The 17,296-nt window shown below is 45.8% G+C and overlaps 1 protein-coding gene across 1 annotated transcript in view; it reads right to left on the bottom strand.

The window, feature by feature from the left end:
- TTC23 (tetratricopeptide repeat domain 23) overlaps positions 1 to 17,296 on the bottom strand; it is a 110,972-nt gene that overhangs the window by 13,706 nt on the left and 79,970 nt on the right. Inside the window, exons 8-9 of the mRNA XM_065872089.1 lie at positions 7,534 to 7,661; positions 2,733 to 2,882 (exon numbers count right to left, since the gene is read on the bottom strand). Coding sequence (XP_065728161.1) covers positions 2,733 to 2,882; positions 7,534 to 7,661 — 278 coding nt within the window. The remainder of the gene's footprint in view (positions 1 to 2,732; positions 2,883 to 7,533; positions 7,662 to 17,296) is intronic.

Below are 17,296 nucleotides of genomic sequence, written 5' to 3'. Positions count from 1 at the left end.
AAGAATTACAATGGGAAAATAACTATTAAAAAAGTAGAAATTTGAAAAATCCATGAGACTACTTGGCAAATCTCTATGCAAATCAATCTGAAAATGTGAATGAAATAGATAATTACCTAGAAAAACACAGTTTACCAAAATGACCCTGTTAGAGATAGAAAGCTTCAACAGACCAATTTGTTTGTAGAAGCAATAGAGAAAATTGTCAAGGAATTTTCCCCCCTAAAAGCACCATGCCTAAAGAGTTTTACACATGGTACAAACTCTCAAAGACTAGATAGTTTTAATGTTGTATAAAATCCTTCAGTGCATAGAAAATAAAGGTAAACTTCCAAATTATTTTTATGAAGCAAAATAACATTGATACTTAAACAAATATCACTTACAAATATTGGTGCAAAATATTTGCAAAAAATAAATATTAGCAAACAGAATCAACATCACATTGAGAATAATTCATTATGGCTAAGGGGATTTATTCCAGGAATGCAAGGCTGGTTCAATATTATAATAAAATGTACCATATTAAGTGATCTAAGAAGGATCATCTGATTATCTCCATTGATGTTGACAAAGCCTTTGATCCAGCAATTATTTCTAATTTTAAAAAAACCCAGCAGGGCTTCTCTGGTGGCGCAGTGGTTGAGAGTTCGCCTGCCGATGCAGGGGACACGGGTTCGTGCCCCGGTCCGGGAGGATCCCACATGCCGCGGAGCAGCTGGGCCCGTGAGCCATGGCCGCTGAGCCTGCGCGTCCGGAGCCTCTGCTCTGCAATGGGAGAGGCCACAACAGTGAGAGGCCTGCGTACCGCAAAAAAAAAAAAAAAAAAAAAAGAAACCCAGCAATTATTTCTAATTAAAAAAAAACTCATGAAAATAGAAATTCATGGATACTTCCTTAGCATGATAAATATATATAAATCTTTGTCCAAAGCCAGCATATATTAAATGAGGAATAACTAGAGGCATTTCCATTAAGATCAGGAACAAGGCAAGGATGCCTATTATTCCACATTATTTATTATTGTTCTGGAGGTATGAACCAATTCAATTAGACAAAATAAATCAATCAGAGGCATAAAACTTGGAAAACAGAAAGTAAAACTGTTTGCAGATGATGTAATAGTACACCTGGAAAACTTGAGAGAATCAGTGCTCAAATTAACTCAAGCAAGAAAAGAATTAAGCAAACTAGCAGAATATAAAATTAACACAGAGAAACCTATAGTCTTCGTATACACAAAAATAACCAGTCAAAAGGTGTAACAGTGGATAAAACTCCACTTATAGTAGCATTAAAGAAGATAAAATGCTTAGAAATCAACTTAGTAAGAAATGTACAAAACCTATATGAGGAACACTTTAAAATGTGCCTGAATGTTACAAAAGTAGACATGAACACATATAGAGACATCCCTTGTTCTTTGGTAGAATGACTCAACATCATAATGATGTCAATCCTCCCAATGTCCATTTACAAGTAAAACAATTCTCCAAAAAACACCAACAAACTTTTTATGGAGCTAGATAAGTTGATATCAAAATTCATGTGGAAAGATAAAGATGCCAGAATATCTAGAAAACCTGATATACGAAAACCACGAGGGAGGCTTCCCTGGTGACACAGTGGTTAAGAATCCGCCTGCCAACGCAGGGGACATGGGTTCGAGCCCTGGTCTGGGAAGATCGCACATGCCACGGAGCAATTAAGCCCGCGTACCACAACTACTGAGCCCGCACGCCTAGAGCCCGTGCTCCACAAGAGAAGCCACTGCACTGAGAAACCCGCGCACCGCAACAAAGAGTAGCTCCCACTCCCCGCAACTAGAGAAAGCTCGCGTACAGCAATGAAGACCCAACGCAGCCAAAAAAAAAAAAAAACCCACGAGGGGAGTCTAATCCTACCAGGTACTACATCATGCTATGAAATCTCTATAATTAAGGCAATGAGGTACTGGGATTCAAATAAACAAAGAGAAAAGTGGAATAGAAAGAAATCCAGAAATAGACTCAAGTACATGTGGAAATGTAGTATGTGACGAAAGTGTTAACTCACTGGAGCATAGATGGATTCCCTAATAAAATGGTGCTGGACAACTGGGCAGCCATTTGGGAAGAAAATAACATTAGATCCATACCTCATGCCATCCACAGAAACTCCAAATTAAAAAAAAATAAACATAAGTAGTAGAAGAACACACAAAGAGTTCCTCTATAAACTGGGTGTACAGAAAGAGTAAAATAAAATAAGATTGAGGGCTTCACTGGTGGCGCAGTGGTTGAGAGTCTGCCTGCGGATGCAGGGGACACGGGTTCGCACCCTGGTCCGGGAAGATCCCACATGCCGTGGAGCGGCTGGGCCCGTGAGCCATGGCCGCTGAGCCTGCGCGTCCGGAGCCTGTGCTCTGCAACGGGAGAGGCCACAACAGTGAGAGGCCCGCGTACCGCAAAAAAAAAAAAAAGATTGATAAATTACGCTATGTACAAATTAAAAATTATTTTCATAGTAAAGAATAATTGATAATTTATTTAAAAATCTATGTGCATAAGAGGATTACTGTACCTTTTACCCCAAAAAGTGTGAGCTGAGATCAACTGCAAAAGTGATGTCATCTTACATAAATAAGCCACTTGTAAAGTTTCATTTAAAAAGAGCATTGTGGAGGGAGAGAAAGCTACCTGTGGGGAAGGGTGGGAGGGTTTTTTTCCACATTAGTTGGGCTGCAGCTTTACCTTCTTCAGTTTCTTGTGGGCCCCGCTCTTGTTCCCCTGTGCCAGGTCAGCCCCGCCCAGGAGCCGGTATGTCTCTGCCACCTCAGGACTGAGATCGCCATACACTGCCACTTTGGCCTCCAGGGACTCTCTCAGGATGGAGGTAGCTCTCTGTGAAAGGAACAAAAAGCTGTCTGGTTAAATAAAAAGTTCAAAGCTGGATAAAGATCAGTGCCTCCTAAGAAAATGATGTAACTGGCATGTATTTTCACTTTTTAGGGGAATGAGTTTGGGTAGAGTGTCTCATGAGCTGAGCCTACTTTCCTCCTTAAATAGGAATCAGGAAATAATATACATGGGGTGAGGGGGTGTTGCGGGGGACAGGAATGGTTTGAACTCTGAAGAGAGAATGCATAAAGGACCCCTGGAGAAAAAGCCATCTCAGATGTTACAGGAACCCATTTTAGTTGAGTAGTAAGAAGAAAAGCTAACATGTATTGCATCGTGTCCTTTATGTGGCAAGAACCGTGCTAAACAGTTTATGTGTGTGAGCTCATTTAACTTGCACCATCTCCTTTAGATTAGGACAATTTTAATCCTTGTTTGCCAGAGGAGGAAACTGAGGCATAGAGCAGTCAAGAAACTTCCTCAGAGTCAGACAGCCCATCAGTGGCAGGCAGATCTAGGATCTGGATCCTGCCAGTTTTAATCCCTCTTAGTTGCAGGCTCTTCTCCCTCTGTACACAGTGAAGTTCTTATGTAAGTGAAAACTACAGAGTTTCCTGGCATTTACCTACTTACAGAACATCCAGAACATATTCCAGGGTTTTCCATTTCTCACAAGAAATAGTTCAGGAAACCAAAAGCAAACATTCCAACATGGTGAAAAGTTAAATATATTTGACATCTTGTTTGGTTTATCTGATTTATTTATACCAACATGGAATACAAAATATGAGCTGGTATTAATCTCTTCAGTCATACACCAAGACATACAGAGGGAAAGCCCTGTATGTCGGTCTCCCATGTTTCTCCTGAAATTCTTCTACGATCTTCTACATAAAAGCATGATTACAGGTAGAGATCACAAACGTCCAATATAAGAGCTGAATAGGGACTTTGGTGTTGGTCCAGTGGTTGGGACGTTGCCTTCCAGTGTGTGGGGGGGTGCGGGTTCAATCCCTGGTCGGGGAGCTGGGATCCCACATGCCTCACAGCCAAAAGCCAAGGCACGGAACGGGGTCAATACTGTAACAAATTCATTGAGGACTTTGGGGATGGTCCACATCAAGGAAATCTTTAAAAAAAATATATGGGAGAAATAAGTGGACCTTAAAAGAAAAACAGAGCCGAATAAAGCAGGAACCAGTGAAGGAGCCTTGCCCACCGCATAGCCCTGAAGGCATCCTGCTGGCGCTCCCCAGATAGAGGTGTTCGCAAGGCCTTTACTCAGTTTATTGGCAAGAATATGAATTAGGTGCTGGGGGTGGGATCAGGGAACCACGGTAAAAGGCACTGTTATGGCAGAAACAATTTCTCAGATGGAAAGATAAATCACTGCTGGGGAAGAGAAACTGTAAATTGTGATGTGTGTGACCCACCTTGGTATGGGTCTTGCCTGATGCTAAAGCCTGTCGTGTCCCTGCCCAGTGTCTGTGATGCAACTGTCGGGTTTGGCAATTTTTCCATGAAAATTGGTTGTCAGGCTTGGAGGAGCCAATGATGGAAAGAAGAGCCAGACACCTTTTCCTAAATGAAGCTCTCAACGCCATTTACAGCCTGATTGGGGAAACTAGAGATAGATGTGCATGAACTTGAATGGCAAGTCGAGATGGCAATGGAAGAGATGCCACATGGATATGGGTTTAAAGGAAAGAGACAGTGACAGTCTCTGAGAGTTAGAAAAGCTTAATGGAGAGAAGTGAAGAATAAATAGGATTTAGGTGGACCAAGAAGAGGGTATGGGAGCCTGGGAGCACAGTGGGAGCTGGGGGAAGCACACGGCACATTCAAGGCCAGTGAGGGGACTAATTTGACTATAGCAGAGAAAGTAGGAAGAGGAGCAGAGGGAGATGAGGCAGGAGTCACGGGCTGGGCTGGTGGTGGAGACCTTCATGCCAGGCTGAGGAGTTTAGATTTTCTTATGGGGAATAAGAAGTCAGAGAAGCTTCCTGAGCAGCAGAGCAGCACAACTAGAAGAGTATCTTAACACGGAGTATCTTTTAACCTCTGGCAAAGTAAACTTCACTTACATTTTACCTTAAAAGGCATTTTCCTTCCCAAGGATCACCTTCCTGTTGGCAAAGGGTCCTAGCCCACATGTAGGCTGTGACACATCTGAGGTGGTCTGAGCACATCCTTGTGCTCATGCCTGGGACTGTCCTTGGGCCCGGCCCCATTGGCCAGCTCCTGCTGGAACCCACAGTGAGGTCTGTAACCAAGAGTGAGCATAACACAAGGTGACACATTTGGTTGGACAGATTGTGTCACGCACAAGGGTGCCTGGCAGGAGAATGAGGAGGGCTGAAGTCCGGCCCGTGTTCCGCTCTCTAAGCAATGTGCCCTGGCACGGACTGCACCCACCTGAGGAAGAGGCAGCTTTGTCTATTCTTATAAGGGCACCAGAAGGGCTGGCGCAGGAGCTGTAGAATGAAAAGAGCCAGTTTGCTAAAATCTCCAGGGGAGGCCTCAGGAAGTGAGGTACATCTTTAGATCAATGCCACTGATTTGGGTGACTTGGGCAAGGGCAGTAAGGTGTGGCAGCTGTGATGACAGACACCAGGGCAGGAAGCCAGACAGGAATGGGGAAAAGGGTGGATGCCCTGTGGCAGCCAGAGCAGTCAGACAGCCCATAGCCAAGCATCCATCCACCCATTGGCTCAACGCTCCCTCACCACGAATAAGAGAGTCCCTGCTGTCATGGAATTTGGTCTAGTCAGGGAGAGACGGTAACTGTCCACAATATATTATTGTAATACATTACTCTGTTATATAATTATATCAGACAGGATTCTATGATGAAGAATAGTGGGGAGAATCTAATGAAGACTGAAGGAGGGGAATCAGGCAAGCTGGTGAGTCCTGAAGGATGGGTCTGCATTAGCCAGGAGATCAATGAGGAAGAACCTTCCAAGAGCAGGAGACAAAAGCTGACGCTGCCCAGAAGTGGGGATTAGAAAAGGCCACTGTGGCTGGAACACAGATCAGGGGAGGGGGCAAAAATGAGACTGGAAATGTCAGCAGAATTCATAACGTGCAAGGTATCGTGGGCAATGTGGGATTCTGGCTTATCTTAAGGGCTCTGAGGAGCCAGTGTAGCTCCATTTTACAAATGGGAGTCCACTGATCAGATGTGCTTTTTGCAAAGATCACCATGGTTTCCTTATTCAGAATGGATTAGAAAAGGGCAAGAGTGGAAGCAGCAGCTGGGGAGCCAGAGTTTGTTAGAGAGGTCCAGGTGGGAGATGATGACTGACAGAGGTGGAGATGGCAACCAATGGATGGATTCAAGGGGCATTTTGAAGGTAAAAATGACTGATGAGCTGGAAGGGGTGAGGTATGATGGGGGCAGAATTCCCCTCAGAATTCTGCCCTGAGCACTCCACATAGAACTTCTAGAGATGTTCTAGAATCTGAGGCCACTGGAAGGCCCCTCTCTACTTGGTTGGGTGATCCAGAAAAATATGGAAACTCCATTTGTTATGGTTACTGTAGCCCGACTTTGGCCTGACGAACATTCGTGCATCTAGATTAAAAACCTATGTTCCTTAAGCTCACATCAACTGAGAGAAGGGTGAAGGATTAAGGGTTAGGAGAGAGCTGTCGGGGAGAAGGTCTACATAACAGCAGAGGAAATAAAAAGGTTTTCATCTCAAGGATTTGCCTTGACAGGTTAGAGGTTTTTTGTTTTTTAAAAAGTATTTATTTATTTATTTGGCTGCGTCGGGTCTTAGTTGTGGCATGCAGCATCTTTCATTGCGGCGCGTGGGCTTCTCTCTAGTTGTAGCATGCAGGTTTTCTCTCTCTAGTTGCGGCACACGGGCTCCAGGGTGCGTGGGCTCTGTAGTTTGCGGCATGTGGGCTCTCTTGTTGAGCCGCGCAAACTCAGTAGCTGTGGTGTGCGGGCTTTGTTGCCCCACGGCATGTGGGATCTTAGTTCCCTGACCAGGAATCGAACCCATGTCCCATGCATTGGAAGGCGGATTCTTTACCACTGGACCACCAGGGAGGTCCCACTGACAGGTTAGAGTTGAAAAAAATATCTGTATAAATGAAGCATGTGGGTGTCTGGTAGTTGTTAGGCTACCTAAGTTCCCAAGGGTTTAACTACCAATGAATATAAATTCTGGGTCTGGTTCCATTTTTACAAGCCATGGAAAACATGCCTGTATGGTTCAATGGACAGTGAGCCGTAACTTCTGCACTGTGTAGTTCTTATTAGATATGCAAATTTCATCCATTAGCTAAGATAGTAAGAGAGGAATTAGACACACTAACTTCCACCCTCTATGCCAGCCAGAACCACAGGCTGCGGTAAGCAGAGTCTGTCCATTGGGTTCTCAAGGTTTCTAGTCCTTTAAGATACTCTGCAGGTGGACATGGCATCTACATTCTCATGAACTTTTTTGTTTCCCGAGAGCGAATATCTGGGAGCTGCCCAAGAGTGGCTGCCTGGCTTTATTTATCCCTCTCCCCGTGGAGCCTGGCACATGCCTTGCACATGGTAGACGCTTAATGCTTTCAGAGTGCAGGAGTAGTCCTTTGGATATCAACTGGGTCGCCCAGGTAAATAACTAGTCAGCTGTGGTCCAAACTCACTTACCTCTTTTTGTCCAGTGACTTGTAGAAAATGGCAATAATCATCTTGAATTGAAAGAAATTTGGCTTTTCCTATCCCTTCAGCATCCTTAAGATTAGCCATGCCATCTTGAAAATACTGCTCAGCCACATCTGAAGAAAAGCATCACAACAACAATTTTGAAGACGGCTTTTGCAGATTTGAAGTGGAAACAGAATAACTGTGTGTTTAGTCATGGTGAATGCTATGAAAATAATAAGTAATTGGACAAGATAACCTAGTTAAGGAAACTGTCTTTTGTCAATTAATCTGACTGTTTTATTAGACAGGGTCTAGTTCTCAGAAAGATACTGCAATTTATTTTTGTTGGTTTTCATACATCTTCCCTTTCCCAGTGATACAGTAAGCAAAGTTAATGCAAACAGGGAAACTATCCCCTAGACCTGACACATTGTTAAAATTTCAGATTGATTAACCATTAATTCTTTGTAAAACTCTGGTTGCTCCTCACTGGGGTTAGGACTCCAAGGATCCACTGACTTCAGTGGACTCTGTAATCTTGGAATGTAGCTTGATAACCCTAAAATTCTGGAAAGTATGGCTGACATGCTGCTGAAGGAAAAACCTCAACCATTCCAAACACTTAGACATACTGGTTATAATATAACAAAAATATTTGAAATATTTGCAAATCTTGAAAGCAAAAAAAGGAAAATCTCAGGTATGGAAAATGAAGAGGAAACTAAAAGCCAAAGCAGGGAAAGGGAGCTGAAGCTGAATGGTCCATGAGGGGATTAGGAAAAATGTGTACTGTACTCCAAGATGGGGTTTGATAAGCCTGAGTAGGGCTGGAGATGAAGTCTGAGGCCTCTGTGTGGTAGGAAGCTGGAATGGGGCTCCCTGCAAAAATCCAGTGTTATAGACGGATTTCTAGGATGTCCCCAAATGACCCTCAACCTTGATTATGCCCTCCTCTTTGATTATGGGTGGAACTTATAAATATGCTGAGATATTACTCCTGTCATAAGATTATGTTATATGGCACAGTTGACTGTGAGAAAGCGAGATTATCCCTTGGGCATAACCTAATGACACCAGCCCTTTAAAAGCAGAGTTTTCTTCAGTTGGAGGCAGAAAAGGAAGGCAGAGAGATTCGAAGCATGAAAGGGATTTGAAAAGGAGGTTCTCCATTGCTGAGATGGAGCGGACCATGGTACAAGGACTCAAGAGTGGCCCATAGGAGCTGAGAGAGGTCAATAGTTAGCAAGAAAATGGGGAGTTCAGTCCTACAACCACAAAGAACTGAATCCTGATAATAACAGGGATGAGCTTAGAAAAGGACTCCATGATCCAGATGAGAATGTAGCTGGCTGACAACTTGATTTTAGCCTGAGCAGAGACGCCAGCCTTACCATGCTAGACTTCTGACTGACAGAATTGTGAGCTTAAACTGGGTGTTTAAACCACCATAATTTGCTATGCAGCAAAAGAGAAACCAGTATAGCCAGGAATCCCTAAAATTGAGATAAGAACAATTGCGCTGGTCCAAGGAGAAGCCTCAAGGCTGTCCCTCCAGAGGCCATGGCTAGAAAAAGAGCATCTGAAAGAAACTGGGACACTGCACGTGAGGCACGCACATGTCTGAGGGCTGAATCTGCACCACCTACATGATTTGGAAGTTCTTTTTTTGTTTTTTGTTTTAAATTGTTCTATATCCCTCTCCCTCCCTCCCTCCCTCCCTCCCTCCTTCCCTTCTTTCCTTCTTTTCCACCCTCCCTCCCTCCCTTCCTTCCTGCTGTGCTGAAAAACTTGTGGGATCTTAGTTCCCGGACCAGGGACTGAACCCAGGCCCATGGCAGTGAAAGCACAGAGTCCTAACAACTGGACAGCCAGGGAATTCCCTTGGTTTGGAAATTCTGAACCAATAAAGTAGAAACTAAGGGCTTAATCTCCAAAGTATACAAATAACTCATACAACTCAACAACAAAAAAACCAAACAACCCCATAGAAAAATGGGCAGAAGACCTTAATAGACACTTCTCCAAAGAAGACATACAGATGGCCAGTAGGCACATGAAAAGATGCTCAACATCACTAATTATTAGAGAAATGCAAGCCAAAACTACAAAGAGGTATCACCTCACACCAGTCAGAATGGCCATTGTTAAAACGTCTACAAATAACAAATGCTGGAAAGGGTGTGGAGAAAAGGGAGCCCTCTTACACTGTTGGTGGTAATGCAAGTCGGTGCAGCCACTATGGAAAACAGTGTGGAGGTTCCTCACTGTTACTCAGTGTAGAAACTTCTAGCACTTAATTCTTTTCCACCTTTTCATATTAATTTATTATGCTGAGTCTTGCCAAGCTCAAAAAAAACAAAAAACAAAAGAACACTGGTGGAGGAGAGGATGTTGGGAAAGCTGTAGAAGGCAAGAAGCATCTAGGATCCCCCAGGTTTATTTCTTTCTTTGGAAAAAAACATCAGAGGGCCTGGCAGATGGTGGAAACTGTGGACCACTTAGGAAAAAAGAAAAGCCCACTTACCTTGTTTCCTCTAAGTCTTAAACATAGTTCATTTTCATTTTATGTGGATGATACTAAGAAGTCAGACCATTTCTTCGATAGAATAAGTACAAAATCTTAAGATGTCTTTTGAAAAGAAGCTATTAGCATTTATTAATGAATTCTGTTGAGACGTTTCGTAAAGAGAAATATGCATTCCTAGCAAGCTCTGTCTCCAAACTGTTTTTACTTAGTTTTACAAACTGTTTTTACTCCAAACTAAAAATAGAATTATCATAAGATCTAGCAATCCCACTCCAGGGCATATATACCCAGACAAAACTATAATTCAAAAAGATACATGCACTGCTATGTTCACAGCAGCACTATTCACAGTAGCCAAAACATGGAAACAACCTAAATGTCCACTGACAGATGAATGGATAAAGAAGATGTGGTACATATATACAATGGAATACTACTTAGCCATAAAAAGAATGAAATAATGCCGTTTGCAGCAACATGGATGCAACTAGAGATTATCATACTAAGTGAAGTAAGTCAGAAAGAGAAAGACAAATACCATATGATATCACTTATATGTGGAATCTAAAATATAGCACAAATGAACCTATCTATGAATTAGAAACAGACATAGAGAACAGACCTGTGGTTGCCAAGGGGACTGGGTGTGGGGAAGGGAAGGACTGGGAGTTTGGGGTTAGCAGATGTAAACTATTATATAGAGGATGGATAAACAACAGGTCCTACTGTATAGCACAGGGGACTATATTCAATATCCTGCGATAAACCATAATGGAAAAGAATATAAGAAAAAGAATGTCTATAAAGTAGAAACTAGCCTGAAAGTGGAAAAATTATAGGACTCCAGCACAGGGGTAGCAAACTTATTCGATAAAGGACCAGATGGTAAATATTTTAGGCTTTGAGGACTAAATGGTCTCTACTGCAGCACAAAAACAGCCAGAGGTGACATGTGAAATGGAGCTTGGCTGTGCGCCAAGAAAACTGTTTACAAACATGGGTGGGGAGCTGCATTAGCGTGTGAACCGTAAGTTTGCTGACCCCTGCTCTAGCAGAGGGAAATGTGATTGTCTTCCTCCCTCAGGGACGTGGGACACCTCCCCCCTCCCCCCTGAAGTGCCTGCTGGAGACAACCTCACGGGGACACATGACAGAATATAAAGTTTGTTGGGGACGATTGTGAACCATACATACAATGGTCTACTTAACATTTCCATTTGGACATCTCATATGTACTATGTAGCACAAATACACATGAGCAAAAAGATCAGATGTTTTCTTTGGCTTCTTTAGACTTCCTCTGTATTTGGTTATTTTCCCTTTCTCACCTCTAATATTGTTTTTGTGCCTTCTCCCCATTTCTCTTGATTAGACAGGACAGTGTGTTATCTATTTGGATATTCTTCCAAAGAGTGGGCCCTCAAATTAGTTTTTCTCAGACGGTGATGTGAATGCCAGGTGCTTCCAAAGAGGCCTCCATGAACGCAGGGCTCCAGGAGGAGCAAGGTAGGGGCTGGGCTGCGCAGACTGTGGTCACTTCTGGAGGCGGCAGTGAGTGGGAAGGAGGGCAGGCTCTGCAGGTCAGGGGCTGCCTGCGTCAGGCTCCAGCGCTGCCGCCTTCTGGCTGTGCGCCTCCATTGTTGGCCTCGGCTTTTTCACCTCAAAGTGGAGCCTTTAGGCTAGCGCCTCCATTATAGGGTTGTTGTAAGGAGTAAATGGGTTAATGCACACACAACTGATGACGTGCCTGACACCTAGTCAGTGCTCAGTAACTGTTAACCATTTTAGTTTCAGGGACAGTTTCGATCACTGTGGCTATGGGCCTCCCTCATCCATACTAGGCTGACCAGCAGGCACACTGGAAGCAGAGATGGACATGGAGAGGACAGGAACACTTGGAAAACAGACAGAGTGGTCAAAAGGCACAGAAGAAGCCTGGGATAAACGGCTCTGTACACCTCAAGAGCTCCAGCCCTGAAATTCACAATGAGCACAGTGGGTCTCCAGAAACGATTCAAGTACATCCCATGTGATCTGTTGTAGAAAGGAGAGAAGTAAACACTTGGCAAATGTGTCTGTCAAATCCAGGCAACCTAAAGAAAACTTAGGTGTGAAAACAAGTAAGTTTCATCTATCTGCAAGATTTACTTTACTTAGGATCTAGGCAGTTGCCAGATAGAAGCGAGAATTAGGCTGGGAGGTGCTGCCTTTCAGAGAGGTCTCGGTGCTGACTGGCCCCAGACTTTGTGACTAGACAGGAGTCTATTGAACTGGAGTCCCTGCTCCACTCTTTCAATGGGGGTCTATCCACTGCCAGACCAGCTGATGGATTTCTAGAGTATTACTCAAATTTTTTCTTGGTAGGAGAAAATTTTACTACTGTACATGAAAAATGTTACATCTCTTTAGTCCTTGCTGGCTCATGGGAGAAAATATTACAGATTAAATGTTCAGAATATGTATTAACTTTGGTTGCTTTGAGAATCTGATGACAGCAAATGTAGGGATGATGTGGCACTTATTTTGTTGATTCTAAAAGCATTAGAGAGATGTATGTTCCATGTCTAGAAATTAACAAGTCTATTCAGGAATGGAGTACTGTTGATATTTTAATTTTCTATCTAATTGGGAATTAACCAAAGGATGTAACTGAGCCCTTCTTGAAGAGTAGAAGTTTTTCAGAGTCTCAGCCTCATTCCCCAGAGATGAGCCCTTGCTCTGAAGACCTGTAGTTGTAAAGGGCATAGGAAGGAGTTGGGACTGCACAGGTAAGAACTGAGTTTCTGATCCTGGGCTTTTGCAGAAGAAGTGGTGCCAGGCTCAGAAAAAGGAAGAGATCAAAAGGGATGGGAAGCATTTCCCTCCTTTCCTGGGTAAGGAGCTGGACTCTCAGACACAGGTGGACATAGCTACGCTTTGTCCCTTTCCAGCCCCTCTCTGGTAAAGTTCTCCCACCTCTTAGTATTCCTTCCCCTGGCAGTCACATGCTGACCAATGCCCCCTCCCCCCACAAAACCACCCCATTTCGGCTGGTCCCATAGAGCTTAGTGCCAGATGCCCCTTTCCGTTGTGTACCTGATCTCACAGGATGCTGGGAGAAAGGAAGCTCCTTGGCCTAACTCATACTAGTGTGTAAATGGCTCAAACCTCTAACTCAGGGAGGCCTAGTCACATTTTCCAAAGAGGGTGCTTGTTAGCATATTTGGATCTCTGGAAGAGGGACTGGAAGTGAGGGAGGAAGGAAGGGGTTGGGGGAAGGAAGGAATTTATTACTCCAACTAAGGTTACATGGCTACTGAAGTGGAAAAAAGCAAGGCTTTGTGATGAGACGTCAGAGACAGGCCCTGACTGGGAATCTGCCCTCTGGGGTCAGCTCCTAAGGTTGCTGCTCCCCTTTCCCCGTTTCAGAGTCCTCAGCTTCTCAAAAGGTCCAAGTTTCTTCCATGTCCATTCCTGGGAGGTCTCTAGTCACCGGGGGGCAAGGCCAGGGAGGGGGGGTCTCTGACAGCTGTTGTCACATACAAGCGGACCACATGTCAGGCATCACGTCAGGACCCTTATATATGAGAAGAGCCTAGGGCTCGGGAACAGTGGAAGGTCCAGGGCATACACTGTGAGCGTCTTCCCTGTCTGTAAATTTGAAACCACTTTTATTTTTACCTGGGATATAGGAAAGCTCTTTTATTGCAAGACCCTGACTTATTTTCCCCCATCCCCCAGGCCCCTAAATTAGCTTTCTGAACTATGAATCCCATGATTAGTCTTTGAGGGGAGAGAAATTTGTCCTATTATTACAGCCAAGGAGTGACTCCCTAAGAAGCAGAGCTGGTTCCCCTGGGAGTGGGCATCCCCCAGGAGGTCCACCTGACACAAGTGACAGTGGGGTTTCCAGAGGGACAGGAGGTCACAGCCCCTGGGGTGGGATGCCACTTCTTGTCACAGACCTTGTGCCTGAAGTTGGGTGTGGGTTCACAGACAGCCTCGGCAACCTGATGCTGGCGGCCTCGGCAAGAGATGAGGTCATTTTCTAAAGCACAGGAGCATGACTTAGCTTGTAAATCTGAGCCCTAGTGGCACAAGTGTTCCAAGGCCATGAATCTTCTCCCATTTTCATTCCCGCAGAATGTTGGGGCTGTCTGTGAGTTAGGGTGAGGGGGTAAGTGTGGCCCAGCGGGCAAGGTGGCTTAATGTCTCCAGGAGGCCCCTTCAAACTCTATTCCATCTGTATGTTCATATACAGTCAAAAGAAAACAGGGCTCCATTCAAAGAGCAAGAGGAATGTGGGGTTACGATTTGGCACCCAGGAGGTCAGGAGGCTTTTAATTAAAATAAATTCCAGTGACCCTGGGCTCATTTTCTTGAGGCTGTCCCAAGGCAAGAGTTGGAACAGTGAGGACAACTCTCATTATGAGGGAGGCCTTTGTGTACAATGTGACAATTATCTTTTGTAAGTCTTCAGAAACTGTACTCTGCACTAACTGCGAAATCGTTAAGGACCCCAGGGAATCCGAATATGGAAAGTCTCAAATCCTAGCCTGGCATTAACCCAGAGGAGCGCTATCACCCAGTGAACAAATGGATTGAACCCATTTAGACCCTGCTGGGAGCTGCCTGGGGCTTTTGCACAGGCAGCTGCCCTGAGGCTGCCCGCCAGCCTTGTGGGGGCCACAGAGTAGCCTGAGGACAGACGAAGCCCCGGACAGGCTGACTCCTCGTTGCGTGGCCCTCAGTGGTCCACACTGGAGGCCACCTTCAAGAGAAATGTTTTCATAGGGCCTGGACAGGGCATCCGGGAGCAGTAGACATGCTGCTCCTGAGCTGTGTGGTCCCTGGAAGTCCATGGCCATCTCTGGGAGCAGGTTTGCATCAGTAGAGTAAGGTGACCACGATGGCGGCAGGCTGGGTGAGGCTCACACAGCAAAGTGTGCATGAAGTGTCTGCATAGTGCCTGGTGCCCACAGGCCTGGTCTGGGCTCAGTCGCCATAGGGACTGCCTGCCTTGAATGTCCTCACCACCAGGAAGCTGATCAGGACTTCCCTCCACCCCCAACACCACCCAGAGTCCCACTTGGGGCCACCCAGTAGTGATCAGGTGCCCAGCGCCTCAGGCCTATTGCCACAGTTGCTTGTCTTGGTGAAGTATATGTCATTTCCATAAGCTGCCCTAATAATATGTTTTGAAGCCAAGTCAGGGTATAAATAACTTAGGCGTTTCTGAGAAGTTCTGAATATAACTTATTATCCAGCACAAAAGTGAAACACCAGAGCCTCATAAAAGTGGTTATCAGAGAGCCCACCATCCTCCCTAGGAGAGGGATAAAGCCGCAGACTTTGTTCTCAGACACAAAGATGAAAGGCAGTTTGTAAGCAAAGCTCAGTGAGGTTTCAGTTCTGCCACAGGTTGTCCCTCTGTGAAGAGAGACCAACAGCACAGACTTGGGGTGGAAAAGGCCACACCTTCTACTCCTCTGCTGGTCTCAAGAGCTGCCAACCCCTGTAGCCCACACCTGCCCCCACCTTTGGGGCTTCCGGGCTCCCTGGGCCTCTGAGGACAGAGCACCCTCAGAGCCACGACCTCTCTGGCTCTGGAGTGTGGTCAGGTAGGCAGCGCCTGGCCTCTGTCTAAGGCCTTGCTTTGTCTCTAATTGCCAGCATGACGCTGGACACACCTTGGACTCCAGTCCTCTACATGGGATGTGCTTTAAGGTGCCTTCCAGAGGTTTCTGAGAGGGTGTCCTACTAACGATGGTGGAAAACAGGGTAAGAGGCTTCCCTTTTCTTCTCTGGCCTCACCCACCACTCTCTCTCTGCTGCTTCCCCTTCCCACCTGGCCTGTGGAGCACTGAGCAGGATGGAAGCTGACATCTGCTTGGGGAGCTCAGGCACCAGGCTCAGGCTGGCTGGGCATTTTGTAATAAGAAGCGGGCCCTGAGTAGGAGCTGAGGAAGCGTCTCTCAGAACACACAGGACTTGAGGTGGGTGGGAAGGCCGAGGAGGAAGAGAGAAGGAGAGGGGAATAGTGAGGAGGAAGGGAGAGGTGGGTGGGTGTGGCCAGCAGCAGCTTACACTCATTCCCACTGCAGGCCTGCACCACAAGCCCCACTCGGAGGCCTCAGGTTGGAGGCGGGCGACAGAGGCAGCACAGGCAGTCAAGGAGGGCCACGGGAAGGTGAAGACCACCTCACCGTGGCTGTTCCCAGGTGGCCACATTACCTGTCAGGAGCCCACTGGAGCTGGGTGCGTCTGTCTGATTTCCAGTCTCTCTGAGACACATGGGGCTCAAGGAGCATCAGTGACCCCATGAGCAGGGAGTAGGCTGCGGGTGGGGCAGGGCCCAGCATGGGGCAAGCTGAGGAGCAGGCCACAGAGGAAGAGCTGAGAAAAGCGGTGATCGCGGGGGGTAAAAAAGAGGAGACTCCATGGAGATATAGAGCCTACCTTCAGATACTTACATATCTCGTGTGTGCTGTATAAAAGGAGGGGAGAGGCCAGGACAAGTGGGGGCCTGGGAGACATACGTATCCGTGCATAGGGAGTTATATCTTGGGAATGCACCCCATGCCCATGAGGCTGTCCATATAGCCAGGGATTCCACCCCCTGCCCCAAGGCGGGCAGGGGCATAGCCCATTCCCTTCTGCTGTCTCTGGAACCTACAGCGCTCCCTGGCCTGCTGGAGCCCACGCCACAGATGGGGCCACTTCCAAACAAGGCCACCCGTGCTCAGCGGGCTCTGCCTCTCAAAAGTTTACACTGAAATGTACTTGGCTTCAGCCCATTTCATTTTAATATCCTTTAGGAGAAGAGTTATAAACACAAGGCCAATGCCTGGAGACTTAGCAGGGTTGGGAGAGCTGTTAATACCAAGTTTGTCTATGGCTGCTCCGGGAAGCTGGCCAGGCTCAGGTTAGTGACATTCTACAAGCCTGAATTGGGAGCCCTTATGCAATCACAATCCTTCGTGACTTCTAAGGCAGTTTTGTCTGCATAAGGAATGCAGGAAGGCACAGAGCAAAGGGATTAGTTTGATTGCGGAGCCTGAAACACACTGGCTTCTTGGCCAGTGGCGTTTTGTTTGTCCGAGGGCAATGCCTTCAATGGACATTTAGCAAGTAGGCTATGGGGAATCCCTAGATGAGAAATTTTTCCTATTAACGATTCTTTAAAAAACAAACAAACTGTACTTGGCACAGACTAGTTTAAACATAGGAGAGCAGAGTTGAGATCCCCGTGCACGTGGA

The sequence above is a fragment of the Phocoena phocoena genome, chromosome 2 (genome assembly GCF_963924675.1).
Source record: "Phocoena phocoena chromosome 2, mPhoPho1.1, whole genome shotgun sequence".
Classification (NCBI taxonomy): domain Eukaryota; kingdom Metazoa; phylum Chordata; class Mammalia; order Artiodactyla; family Phocoenidae; genus Phocoena; species Phocoena phocoena.
This window is presented reverse-complemented; position numbering and strand designations above follow the sequence as displayed.